Consider the following 14,874-nt stretch of genomic DNA (forward strand, 5'->3'; position numbering starts at 1 on the left):
CCTGCATAGCACCACATTGATTTATTATGCCTTTAGCTAGGGCTCTATGAGAGCACTCAGAAGACTCATTAATGAGTTAAATTTGGCCGTTAACATTTTTAAAATGTATTTCACCTCTCTAAAATCAACCAAAGAATGCACTACTAGAGCACAAAATTAGAAGTGAGCGGCTTCTAGCCTATGTCAATTCTTAATGAGCATGTTTAAACTCAAAGTGCACCTGGATGCCATTTAAAAGAAGGCAGGGCATGAGATGACAACCAAGAAAGCTGTCATGGGAAGTCCCGATGCACAAAATATAATCCCCCCATTCCACCTAATCATGGTGTACAGTAAAGATGTAAAGAAACATCAAAATTAACACGGGAAAAGTCATGACAGCAACCACTTCACAGGAAATTAAACATGTATATGGTACAAACCCCTCTTTTGCTGAGCACGAAAACACACCGTAGGTAAGTGGCTGAAACCCACACAAGTTCAGTAAGACTCTTCCACAACACCAGCAGCAATTCTACCATTATACCATGCATTAGAATACATGTGTTAAGGGCTGTATTTCTGGCTGCACACAAACAATTGATAACATCGCAACCAATTGTTCCCAATAACTTGTCTTCTGTCTTGTTCTTTTTGCTACCCTGCAGTAGTTCCATTCTCTGCAATACATTCTATTCCTCCACAGCAATTCCTACCACTCAGAAGGCTGGGATTTAAAGATAACATTTAAACAACACCGAGGACAGCAACTACAAGGTGCCCACAAGAGAAATATTTAGGTGCCTGCTAAATATATTTAGCAAAGTCAACAATGGAGTTTTATTTGGCAATCCTACCTTTTAAAGCTATAGGCTCAATTAGGCCAAAAAGGAAGATGCTGTGTGTTCCTGCAAGTCTCTTACTGCATTCATTTATTGTTCAGTTCACAGTCTCTGAATACAACACAATCCTCCGACGGAGTCAGCTTTCATAATTCAGTAGTACAAAGTCTGCAAACACATGTAACCTAGATCCATATTTCACAGTGACAGCATATGATAGCAGAATGTGAAGTATTAATGCTAGTGTCACTACAGTCCTACACTCTACTGCACTTTAAGAGAAAGCAGCTGCTGAGATGAAATGTGTGCCAACTGTCTGAAGACAGAAACATAAGAAACATTCCTTCTGTTACAAAGGGAGAGACACACACAAACAGACTTTCTTTTAGACTCAACAAGCACAAAGTTTCTTACTTTTGCCTTTTACGTTTCTATTTCAGCTGGGCTCGCTCAGGGAAGCAGCAGTGACTGGATGCAGCATCCCAGAGCAATACATCACCATCCATCACCTGGAGGGGCACAGTGCCCGCCAAGCTGGGAGAGATGCTTTGGGGCTTACAGCAAACTATCCCCCCCACACCCCTGCCAGCATCCCCCACGCAACCCATCCCCATGCAGTACATGGTGTGAGCCTCCCGCTCAGCTAAGGACAATCTGAACTGCATTCTGCCATGAAACAAGAAGGAGCAAGGTGTGCTTTTTGAGCTGACCCTCCCATAAGGCTGGGCGAGATGCCTGCCCTGCCAGCACGAATGGCACACGGGAGCTCCCAGTGCTGTGCAGCACCGTCCCCTGACCTCACTGAAACGCTCGGCTGTAATTCACTTTGAAACTAGCACAACCTCATTGACCCCCTTATCAAACCATTTACTGTGCGTTTACGGACCGGACAATGAAATAGAGGAGGTAAGGTATTAATAGTGACACTATTTGGCAAACTCATCGAGCAGTTCATTCAAAAGGCAATTTTAAAATTGAATGAAGAGGTTTGACTAGGCAATAAAAGCAGCCACAATGCCAGTGAGCAGTACTTAGGAGGAAAGCCTCTAATTATCCTATTTATAAATCAACAGCAATTTTACTGATGACTTCTTCTCAAACTTGATTAAAATAACCTCCAAAAAAATTAAAAAATAATCAGATCACATTTGTTTTATTAAATTACAATTTAAAAGTACTATCGATTCTCTTCATAAATGAAAATGATAAAAACTTGAGGACAAGAACAAGACAACATTTTTTAAGAGAAACATTTGTACAACACTCGGCAACATAATTATAGTGCTGCCCTTGGGGAAGGGGATTTTATTTTATAATGAGAATGTTTACACTGTTATGGGGTTCAATCTATCTGGGAGGGAAGGTTAAACTTCTTTCCATTAAAGACAGCCTTATAATGAAAAGCTCTGAAAGGAGAATGGAGTCTAATATAGTAGATGTAATGGCCTATTAAATGATTCACACACGCAAAATGAATCAAATTCATTGTATCTTACTGCTCTTTTATGACAAAATTGTTGAAAAAATAAAACTATTGTCAAGATAATTGCATATTCCATATACTGTATTACTGTAACTACTATTCTTATTGGGTGACCCACAGTCTATATTTTAGGTACGTTAATAGGACATTACATTTTAAATACTTTATAGTATCGGAATGTTGCACAAAAATCCACTTTCACTCTGGAGGCAGAAATCAATTTAGACTTAAAGTCATGCTGCAATTCTGCATCATTCTTTTTCAATTAAGTTTTTTTGCATACATTCTTTATGATGTCATTTCTACATTCCTGCAACAGATGTTTGTTTATATCCCAATTTACTAAAATGCTGCCGTCCTAGTTCCTGCTATTTTCAACCTAACCTCTACAACTAGCTTATGTTTCCAACACACAGTACTATAAATGTTTTCTTAAACTTGTCCCCTCCATCTACTGCTAAGAATTACCAACTCTGATCATTACACAACAGTGAACGCTGCTGTTAAGGGAGGCTGACTGTATTGAAACGAAAGGAAGCAAAAGAAGTCTTGATGCGTGCCTGAAAATACATGCAGCAGCTGATCAAAAATAAGACAACTTTGGGGTTTTGCAGGAATGATTAAGAAAGGTGTTCCCTTTGTCAAGACTTGATTTTGCACGAGGTCTACACTGCCATAATCCAGCAGAAGAACATTCTCTAGTAGTAAAACGGCTTGCTAAGGATGTAGTCCTGCACATTTACACATGGAATGCTCCTCAGGTGCTATCTCAATGCAGGTGAAAGATTACATTAGAACTTGCAATATGAAAAAAAGAGTATCTGGAGTACCTTTAACAAACGAATGAGAGACACAGTCAGTTTTGGCCAGCAGGTTCACATGTCTGGACCAACATCCCACACCTGGGCTAACACCAAAAGATAAGACTTCAGGTTCAAAAGGCACAAAGGTCAAGTCTATATCAGCCTTTGCAGGTATACTGAGAACTCTGAAGTACTAAGCAACCTCAAACAATTTCATATGAAAAATAAGCCAGGATTTCTAAAGTCTCCAGATGCCATTCAATGAACTCAAGGGAGTGCAGTCTTGCAGAATTAGGTGTTCATACTTTACTGAATAAATTCAGGGACTGCAGGACATAAGTATTTGAAGGCTCCTACGCTTCTTTTAAGCTTTAAGACCCCTCTGTCAGTATTAAAAATACGTCAGTGTTTTTTATTATTTATGATACAGGAGGGGAGGGGAACTGAATGCAACCATGAGAGCATGAGTTGCATACAAGGGGCCAAGGCACAAGCCACTGCCTTGCACCATCTTCCTGTAGAACAGCTCGTCAGGGTGAGAAACCCAAACGCTCTGATCTACAACGGGCTACAGAAACCAGCTTATTTTAAACACATTGACCTCCTAGACTACCTATGCTTGTTGGAATTTTTATGTAGTTTTAAACTAGTCTAAATTCGCACGTAATTCTATTTCTTAAGTCTTTTAACTGAAAACTGCAGCAAGAAACATCAATTCAGACCTATTTAAATTACAGGAAGTTAGGCAGGGATTTTTCACTTTCAAGTTCCTCTTATTAAAATTCCAAACACCAAAAACCTTCCCAAGCTTATGATCTCAAGTGAGATTTGTTTCTCCTGCAGTCCACTCCCTCTTCCAGAAGGCAAACCCCAGTTTCTAAGTCCCAGTCTCCTGCTATTAAACGTGACTGCAACAGACCAAACCAATCTTACACATTCCACTGAAGTGTCAAGAAAGTGAGAAATTAGAAAAGAAAAGCAGTAGAATAGATAGCAATTTATTTACCTTGCTTACAAGTAGGATACATTGTCAAGGATAAAGTTTTACCCATGAACAACGTTCTTTTCCATTAAGACATAACCACACACAAATATGCAATAGATACGGGCATGGAGAAACTACCAATGTAGAAGGTAGTAAACCAAAGTAAGTTATCAGTGCTTCTGTATCTGGAAACATAAATGAAGAATGATAAGGATTACTGAGGCAACAATCACATTATTTTCCTAAGGGAGAGAAGTAGAGACTACAGCAGGAGGACTGAGAAACAGCTCAATAGTCTGGGAACAAGCAGTAAAGAAATCAGCCCATTAGACAAACAGATTCTTAATTTACCCATGAAGGAGCCACTCAGAGATAATTTCTAGTGGCAATCAAAGGTAGACAAGGTGGATTTTATTCAGAAGATGCTCAACAAAAGATGTTGCAACATGAAGTACACTGCTCAGGGTAAAACAGTGCCAATAATATACATTATCCAGCAGATGCTTTACAATTCGGTCCTTTAGGACTGTGCATATGTGGAATGAACATTCATTCAACAAACACTATCAGTTAAAGTTATCAAACCAACCATGCGTTTTCTCCTTCCCCTGGTATCTGTTTCCAGAGCAGGCTTTCTCCGTTTTACTAAGATGGGATTAGCTGTACTTCAGACATTATTGCTCCATTGGCACAAAATGGACACGCCACGCTTTTTTCATGGTTGCCCATAGGTATGTGCTTTATAGGAAGCCCTCTGCCAATCACTGCAATTGAGTACCTGCACCCACCTAACCACTGCTCAGCAGAAGATCAGGTTCTCTAAACGAAGAGAAGCATCATTCCAGTTCCCCCAGGGAAAGGTTTAAAGAGACACAAATGAGCAAAAAAGAGCTTGGACCTCTGAGGCCAATCACGTGCCCAAGTCAAGTTTCACGTCCTCACAAAGCTCTCCATCACTGCAAGGCAGTCTCCCAGTTAACAAGTGCTTTTGAAATTTCAACCTAGCTAATGCTTTCCAAACGCCATTTTTTCTCGAGAAAAATCCATTTGTTTTCTTTATAGTAGGCTTTTTAAAAGGGAGTCATAACTGATGGATTACAACATGTTTCTACCTTTTCAATCTGAATTTCATAAGAATAAAATAAACCACAAATGAAAGTGCTTGTACCAGGCACGTTGAACCTTTCTTCTTCTATTAGCATATCAGTCTGCAATCATAACTAGATCAATAGCGAAGATATCTGCTTAAAAGAGCACCATGCTTTCTTTTGTCAGAAATTCATTACTTTTTATTAGGGTCATTGCTTGAAAACTTCAAAACACCATATGGACCTAATTGTGGTTTATTTTGGCAAAAAGGAAGACACTGTAGAACAATTGAGGCATTACATTCTACAATTCCATTACTTTCATCCCTCTCAGTTTTATTACTGTGTCATTAAAGGCAACTTGAGTGAGCGAAGAATTATAGTGTCATGTGTACAGGCTAGTAGATTAATAACAAAACACACTCAAGTTTAAAGGTATCTAACAGCTGTTTTCATTATTTTGTGTAAATACGCTTGAAGCATATCTATCTGATTAGTGGATAGAGTGCTCTTCTCTGTCACATGCCATGGGCACTGCTATGTGCAAGTAATCAAAGTGCTCAGAAAATGAGTTTACATTGTTCACTGCTGAAATACACAAATGTCAGAAAGTGACTGCGCATCAAAGCTTAGGCAAATCATCTGCTGCAAACAAACAGACTCCAATGCACATTTCAGCTTTAAACATTCCTCTGCAGCACAATGAGTGAACAGGACTTATTGCTAGCCAAAATGAAGTGACGCTCGTGGAATAATAAGTTGCTAACGTATAGATGCATAAACAAGCTCCGCATTGAGTACCTTGGAGAAGAGCTTAGCTACTTTCCGAAAATAAGATATTTGAATGCTACAAACACTTGGCAACTTTACGGATATCATACAAGGTAGCAATGGGCAACACTTATATGTATTTGCTGCCATCGTTGGATTACAATTTTTGTTCAGCTTGTTTATCAGGAATCCTGACAGATACTCCTTCCTTTTTCTGGCAACAAAAAGAACACACTTTAGGCACCCTAAAAGGGTCAAACTCTCTCTTTCCCATGTATAGTCACATAATTCAAGATCAGCACTTCATGGCCAGATTGCAGATAACACAAGAGAACTCAGAAACCAAAAGACTTGTGCTGACGTTTGATGAAGGACAGATAACATTTCAGAATTACTGCACTAAAATTTCTTCATTCTGTGATTCATTCACTTCAAGTACAGATTGGGGCGATTAAACTACTGTGTATGGGGATGAAAATGAAAGAAACACCACTGCAACTCATCAAGGAAATAAAGTTGCTCTGAGTTTCGTGAGCTAAACAGAAGAATTTTACTCAAACATCTTCAACAACAAAAAGTAAACTGAGGCAAAACTGAGAAGGATGCTCACAAAGGCCCAACACTCGGCACACGGTGCCTAGGATGGCTCCTGCTGAAGCACATTTCTCTCTGCACTTCTCCAAGCACCGCACCTGTCCATCTTACACACCTTACCAGTCTGCATCATCATCCTCTGAGAGAGAACAGGCTCCAATTCACTGAGTCCTCTGCACACTGGAAGGCCACGAGCTCCTTCATGGTGCAGTTTTGGACTCAAGACTGAAGTCAAAACGGGGCCAACTCACAGACAACCTCATTTTGTGGATATCATCATAGCAATCTCAATTGTCTGGTACTGCTCCAGCACTTTTTTAACTGATCGTTCCATGAATTTATCAAATTACCCTTAAAATTCCCACGTGTTTTGACATTCAGAACTACATACCCCTAAGGAAAATCAAAACAAACAACAGCCCTACATTTCCTTTTATTTTTTGTAGCTCCACTCTGAACCATTTAATAATGACCAATTTCTACCTAGTGGATGCCTTAAGGATTATCTTTGAACTTCAATAATTCCTCCTCTTCTATGGCATTTATCCTCTGACTGAATTTATAAAGATTAACGTATATCCCCTTCTCAACCTTTATTTTGCTTGTGAACCATACTCTTTTAATCTGTTCTCGTAATACAGATTCTCCTAATCATCCTAGCAGTAATTCTCTGTACCTGCTTCACAATTTAAATTAATCTCTCTTCAACATGGATGGCCAGAACAACATACAATTTTTCAGTGTTTTACATAGGGACAACAAAGTGTATCTTCAAAGAAGTCTCCCTTTGATTGCATGGGAATCACAGAAGCTTTTTTTCCCCTCCCTATTTGGTACGGCTTTGTTACACTGCTGCTTGCTATCTCACTAATAGCAAGAGCTCTACACCTGTGGCTTCTAGACACCACCAAAATTAGTAACAATTTGTTTTAAAAGGCCAAAATCTCACCAGTATGCATGATAATCACTAGGGCTTGACCGCGAATGACAAGCAGAAGGATTAGGGCTCTGGGAGGACAATGAGACATTACACACCATCAGACTCCCAGCTGAACATGGAGAACCTGTTCTCCTGGTCTGCTGACAGTTCCCAGGAGGGAAAAGGTAGAAAGAAATACATAAAACAGGCCAAAGACAGACAAACTGTTTAGTTTCCTACAAGTATGACCTAAGAACTATTTAGGGGTCATCGTGAACAAATCTTGCATAGCTTTAAGTCAAAACTATTCTAGAAGTAATCTCAGGTTGGCCAATTCAATTAAAATCTGACCTTTTTTTTTTCTTTCCTGGCTACTTTTAGCGCCTATGACATTGTTCAGAAGACGAAGACTGAACACAAAAACTATCTTGTTTAGGCTTGAACCATTTTCAAAACCACTTTGATGTGAATTCAGATTTCTCAACACGCAAAACGCCCCAACTTGAAGAAAAAGCCAATGCAATCCAAAGATTTTTTCCTAATACTTACTTGGCCAAAAGAAACTGGGAAGGCATTCTTGGACTTGGATCTCTTGTTGCTCTTCAGCAAGCATCCTTATTATGGGCTGCTCATACACCCAAAACTCTGATGAGCCCTCATTACTATTTAGAAATGCATCTTTCCAATAGTAAAGCTGAACAGCCTCCCACCTTAAAAGCACTCCTGGTACATTTACGTTGTGATTTTCATATTTTTAAATGTATGCTATTTGAATTATTTAAAGGGAAAAAAGAGGAGGATTATTTCATCTGGGAGTCACAACTGAGCAGGGGGAATGTCCAAAATATAAAATATTAAATATTCCTAGTTGCAAATGTGAAAGTAAAAAAAAGAAAAAGAAAAAATCCCCCAAAACCACCCTAACCATATTAAAATACCCCTTGCACAACAAAGAAATTATCTGTGATTTTGCAAAATTAGAAATCATTTAACTTCATCCCATTTGGTTACGTATAAATAAAACATCTGTATTAAATTGTTCTTACACATTACATAAAGGTCATCTCCATTGGGCTGGAGAGCAGTGTTTCCATACTTCCAGGTTCCCTTTCAGACATAAAGCTGTGATCGTACTTATTCCACAGTGTAATTTTATTCTCTTTGCCATCACTCTCTGAAATTCCCATACCATACCTTACTATCTGCTGTACTGTCACTTCCATCTAACAGTATCTCTAACTGGGATTCTAACTTGAATCAGCCGCCTGCAATCCAGCAATCTAGCACACAGCAGTCCTCAAAGCAGACTTGATCCACTCAAAGTTGTAGTTTCACATTTAATATCAATAATTTGCCAGGCTATCGACCAGTTCTTCCTAATGATTCCTCCAGTCTGTATAAGGATCTGCCTTTTCTTTCCTTTTTCTTTCTCCAAAATAATACAGCATTCAAGATGAAGTCAGGCTTATTCTAAAGGCGCTGCCATTCCCCCATGGCTACTAACAGAGATTCCTTCATTCTCCTCAAAATGATTTCGGAAAGTATTTTGTGTTCTCAGAGATGAATCCCCTCAAATAAATGATATTATTTAGCTATTCCTTATCCTTACTGCAATTTTTAGCACTGCCTACTTTCTTTTCTATTATCGTAGAAGAACAAATGCCCCGGCATATTTAGACAATAAGGTTCTGTCACTGTAGCAACAAACAACTAATATGATCAATATGAATTCTGTAAGCATGAAAGAAAAGAAAAAAAGCAAAATATCCACTAGTTCTGTGCATTATTTCTGAATCTCCTAATGAAAATTATGGCACTGTTGAAATGCTCAAGGGCAGTATTTTGAAAAGTAAAATTCAATATGGTCAGAATGTCTTTGAAAGCACCTTCTGCACACGTGAAAGATTAAAGTCCGTACCTTCGCATGGATCAGAACTAAATGGGACACCACCACAGCACTCAAATCTCAGCCTTCCACCCTGTCACCTCTTCCCATCCACGTCTGTCATGGCACAGAGAACCCAGTGCCCTCATCTCTGAATGACTGCAGTGAAAATGAGGCTGTTTAGCACTTTGTAGGATGCTACCGTTAATCAGTGGCCTTCTCCCACTTTGAATAGAAGGAAAAAAAAGAAAGAAAGAAAACAGCTTTATTTTAAGTCTATCACAACAATTTTAACCAATTATATTTAAACTTCATCAAGCATTACTACAAGAACGTGATGCTACCTCTGGCAGCATCCTGGATGGGGATGGTATTTAGCCCCGGCCATAGGGAGGAAGATGCTGCTGTCAAAGGGGAAGAGAAAAAAAACATATGGAGATCTAAGGAAGAGTGCAGAAAGCACAAAGCTGGGCTTCCAGTTATTATGCTTTATCATAGGTAGCTTAAAACTATATCAAATAGATGAAAACCTTTGATAATGTGGAAATTAAAGTATATATATATATTTTTCCCCCCGTTCTCATTAGGTTTTGCTGAGTTACCGTATTGCAGATGGGACTATTCCTAGAAGAATTAAAAATGCCATCCGTATCTGCTCCTGATGAAGGTGTCATTTTCATTTCCTCTCCCATGACATCCCTCAGCTTCAAATGCCCACACACATTACAGCAAGGTAGCCTGCTCTCCATACAAGTTGCAGCACAATTATTATGCGTGGAAGTGCATAATAATCCAGTCCAGTCGTGACTCTACCACTGACTTCCTACATGAATATGCACGAATCAATTAAACCTCTGAATGCATCAATTTCCTTCTCAATGTAGTAATGATAATAATAATAATAGCTGCCCATTGTATAGGGCACCGCATGCAATATTTTTAATGCCTGCTAATGAAATGTGCTATTAATTATTAGAATGTGGTTTGGTTTTGAAAGACAAGTAGGAGAGTGCTTCAACTCTGCATTCCAAGTGATACAACCAAAAACCCGGAGCTCTCCCAACAACCTGACTTGATGGAAGTGCTTATAAGCAGTCCAGCAAATCCTACTTAGGAGTCAAACAGCAATTACATTTGTATCAGGACTTGCAGATCCTGGCAGCGACACTGCAGTGAGATTTGCAGCTAAGGGGTTAATGGGACGAGATGGGAGTGGTTACGGGCTCAGTGCCACAGGTTTTGCCCTTTGTGGCTTCTCACATCCCAGACTTGGAAAATATGAGCTGTGATACTGAGAAAGGTAAGAAGCCAGCACAGCCCCATAGTGATAAATGAGTTTGCATCATCTGTCATTAGAACTTCCTGCCAACAGGGTCATTCCCTATTAAATTACCACTTGTCAATGTTTAAAATACTGATTGATAAATGACTGTGCCAAAACTGATAACACGACAGCTTTTATTTTCTAATATTCCCCGTTACCACATTCTGCTACTTCAAGATACGGATAGAGTGGGTTTTTTTTTTTCCTTTTTCCCCAAGTACTTTAGTGAAAGACAATTTAATCTAATACAACCCTAACAGGTACTGTATAATGATTGGTCCTGATACACATTATATACTATCCTTCTTGCCAAAATAAACCTACTGGCGATTTAGTGATACGGGTAGATCCAAGTTTCACATTTCATCAAATGCTAGTAATCTGTTTTATCAATATAAACTGCATTTTAATGAAAAAATTCTTTTCTTCAGTACACTTCACTTTTAATGCCCCAGAGTATAATAATTCGTTCATGCTGTAGAACAAGAATGTTTTACAAGACCTTAACTCTCCAGAGAAATTTCTCTGTAAATACAAAATGCAAGTTTTATGGGAATGTGTTGTATGCAACATGAGCAGTACCCAACATAATAAAAAACTAGGTTGCACAGAGAATTCTGCTTAAGTATCCTTGTGAGCTATTGTGGGACTAAATGGTTATTATGGCAGCATTGAGTTGAATACCTATCTGACAGATAAAAGAGAGTCAGTAAAACTATTTCTGCCTCTGAACAGATAAAAAGAAATGAGGTTGGTGTTTTTAGAAAGTTTTGCAAAATAAATACATCCCAGCAGACCAAGCAGCCAGGCTCTCCTTTGGGAGGGCTCAGTTGGTCAGCTGCTGGAGAACTGTGGGGACAACTCATCTATTTGGCTTCTGAATTGTTAGCAATGGAGTGCCCTGGAGCAGTAGATACTCCCCAGGGCTGGAATAGGAACACTGGCATCACCCCCTGAAGGCACAGAATGCAAGCACTGAAGGAAGCACCAGTGACTGGGGATGCTCGAGCCTCCCTTCACCCAATTCTCAGCTGAAATCCTCCATGTTGTGCCTTTCTAAGCCAGCTCTGTGCTTCCCTCCCAATAGGTGTCATGTCCCAGATCTTGCAAGCATCCCTCCTGCCTGCCAATGCCAGCCCTCAAACTCTGCTTGCAGCAGGTAAGGAGGAAAGCCATTCAGTGGAGCAATTCCCATCATCCAGTTCTTCAGCAGCAAGCCCCAAGGTAGGAGCAGGCTATTGGAGTTATCTAATTATGCTAATTACCCATAAACTGTGGTGACAGGAAGGTTATGACTACCACAGAGCACCATGGAGATGCCCAAGCCACCTCTAAGTGCAGTAGATAGCCTCAAAGCTGGAATCACTATCATTAGCATCATACTCCACCTAAGCTAATAAATGCATGGAAAGCTAATTAGCAAAAAACTTCACTTCTAAGGTATACTGTTTCCAATACACATGACCATTAGTGAGAGCTCACTTGGGTACCCCTGTAGAGCATGCCTTGGTGCCACACAGCCATGTCCCCAGTGCCTGTCTACTGCTTTGCCTGGGGATTCAGGTCTGTCCCTGGTTGTGGACATCAGTATTTTCCTGCACTGCAAAGCCATTGTGTGGTGTTAATTACTGAGGAAGGGGGAGTTAGTTATCAGACTCTTAGTTATCTAAACAGAGGTCTCAGATTCAGCCCTGCAAGCCAGATCCCAGTGATGCAAGCCACAAGAATTCTTGTTTTCATTCCCCAAAACAGGCTCCTCCCCACATGACAGTGATGTTTCTTTACAATAGATACTGTCAGGGCCTTTTGGAAACGTCTGCGTTAGTCAGAAACTCCCCTGACTGTTCATAAAGCATTTTCAAGCTCGGAAAATTCTGTCTCTCTTACACTATAACTAACAAATATAAGATCAAATGGTTGAAAGCATCCTGTTAACTGCACTACGTTATAAAAGCAAATTAAGAAACAACATTCTGAAATGTTTAATTCTACCCCTAAATGTGTAATGCAGACAGTACGAGATACCAGCTAACAAGTTCCACTTAAAAGAAACCATTGCCCATCTTCTGCTGTCATCCCAGTGCTCCTCATGTTTCTTTTATATTAGCTCACTTCAGTCCAATCTGCATTTTGAGCTCTTAGGAACATTAATTCATTCTTGCTTATAAAAGTATCTCCCTTTTCTGCCGCATCGTGGTGATGGTAAAGATATACAACAATTAGAGGACTAGTGGTAATAACCAAAATCTATATTACAATTTGCACTGGAACAAATTGCACGGAGCACTCAACTTGACCCAGCTTTGCCAACTACCAGGGATGGAATGGACGCAGGCAGAGCAAGAGAATGCATTCAAAATACCAACAGAGGTGTTCCAGCAGGGCTTGATGGCACGAGAGGCAGCTGCCAGGGATAACATCATTAGAAAGGGAGTTTTGCTCTCAGACTATAGTTTGTGTGCGCTCAAATAAAAATAAATTATATCAAAATAGATTCTATCAGTCCTATAGAAAAAAAAATCAAACTTTTTTTTATTACATTATAATAGAAAATAAATTGAAATTTAATAAATGACAACGTAAGTGTGAATTACACCATATTTAATTCACTGTGATGTTGAAGAAAAAAAGCCTGATGCACAGCACATATGGCATGTAAGATCAGCTACATGTATACATCTCTTGCAATACCTATGCACTATCAAGTGACATAAACTTGGACTGTTATTTGTCTATAAGCTTATAAGTCTGGTGATATATATTTCTATATAATATACGTGTAACAGAATGTATATAAAGGAGAATTCAAAATCTGAAATGACAGAGGATGAATCCATATGGAATAGCTGTGGTACAGCAGGGTCCAGTATGGAAGCCAGTCACTGTCAGAACCAGAAAATGGGAGGATTAGCTCCACACATTTCTTACTCTGCTCAATCCTCAAATCTTTTCATCTCTGCTCAGGGCCAGACAAGGAACACTGTCTGTGTTTGCTCAGGGAACAACCAGAGTGTCCTTATGAGAAATCTTTATCATAAAATAATTCTCTTCACAAAATGCATCGGTAACTTCTTGTAGGTAGCAGAAAAGCAGTGATTAGATGCCCATCTGAAATACTTAATTACACATTACGTGCATATGTAATGCTACACCTCTCCTTAGCCATACTCCGTCACCGTTATGTGATCCTTCACTGCGCTGCTCACGTCCGTTTGCACAGCCATCACCCACAGTAATCACATTAACAGGTAAACACATGACAGGATTTGCTTGTTTGACGTGCTCTTTTAATACAGCATTTTGATCAAAGGTCAGATGTATTCTCTTGTATTTTACCCCACAATCTCGGGGTTAACCTAAAATAATCTTTACACGATCACTAGCACAAGCGTGAGGATGGTTTCTTACATCGCTTACGTCCACATGGAGATTCCATTTGAGACATGCACACCCTTCGACGTTCACACGCGAAGTAAAAGAGGTCAGAGTAAAGAAAAAACCCACCCCGCTTATTTTGCCTTCAGAATTTTTAAATATTTTCCCAACATCTCAGCAAAATTATGCATTTTAAAAAGACTGCAGGCACTGAAATGATTGTCAGTCATGCAAATAATCACTTACTTACACTGTATGAGTTTGGTTTGGATAAAGCAAATTACCATTTGAAAATAACTTGAAAAACACTCTGGGCTAAGAGCTTGCTTTATAAATTTTCGCTTGGCCACAGTTTTTCTTAACCTTTTTCTCCTCCATCTCCATTCTGTCACTATAGCAATTCGGTCTACATGAAAAAACAAAAACCAAACTGCATTCAACTGCCACAGGTGCATTCACCATCATTGGGAGCATGATCCTGTAAAGAAATAGTACGGATGGGCTGCAGTTGAAGGTCAAAACTGCCACAAGATTTCCCAGGTACATCAAAAACCGTGAGACCCTTTTACAATGGCTCAGTATTGAATACATGAAACAACCACAGTGTTCCCTCGCTTTAAAGACATGGTCTCTAAGAAGCAATAGTAGGTTTGCAGAGAGGTACAGGTAATGATCTCTTCTGCCACCCTGAGAGACAAGGCCCCAAGCAGCACTGGAGGATTTTAACATGCTTGCCAAACACGTAGCTTTAAGGCTTCACGTTAGACATGGATTTTTAAAGGATTTGCATCAGTGCTTTAGAATATGTTTGCCTAGTGACTGAAAT

The 14,874-nt window shown here is 39.5% G+C and overlaps 1 protein-coding gene across 49 annotated transcripts in view; it reads right to left on the bottom strand.

The window, feature by feature from the left end:
* Window positions 1-14,874, bottom strand: part of QTMAN (queuosine-tRNA mannosyltransferase) — a 155,678-nt gene that overhangs the window by 60,880 nt on the left and 79,924 nt on the right. Inside the window, exon 1 of one of the 49 annotated variants that reach the window (XM_015869284.2) lies at window positions 9,383-9,505. The exons of the other annotated variants lie outside the window; for them this stretch is intronic. Within the exon in view, the coding sequence (XP_015724770.2) occupies window positions 9,383-9,390 (8 nt within the window). The 5' untranslated portion in view covers window positions 9,391-9,505. Of the gene's footprint in view, window positions 1-9,382; window positions 9,506-14,874 lie in introns of those variants that run through there. 49 annotated transcript variants of the gene reach the window in all.

The sequence above is a fragment of the Coturnix japonica genome, chromosome 7 (assembly GCF_054131305.1).
Source record: "Coturnix japonica strain WE chromosome 7, WE-NBRP24, whole genome shotgun sequence".
Lineage (NCBI taxonomy): Eukaryota > Metazoa > Chordata > Aves > Galliformes > Phasianidae > Coturnix > Coturnix japonica.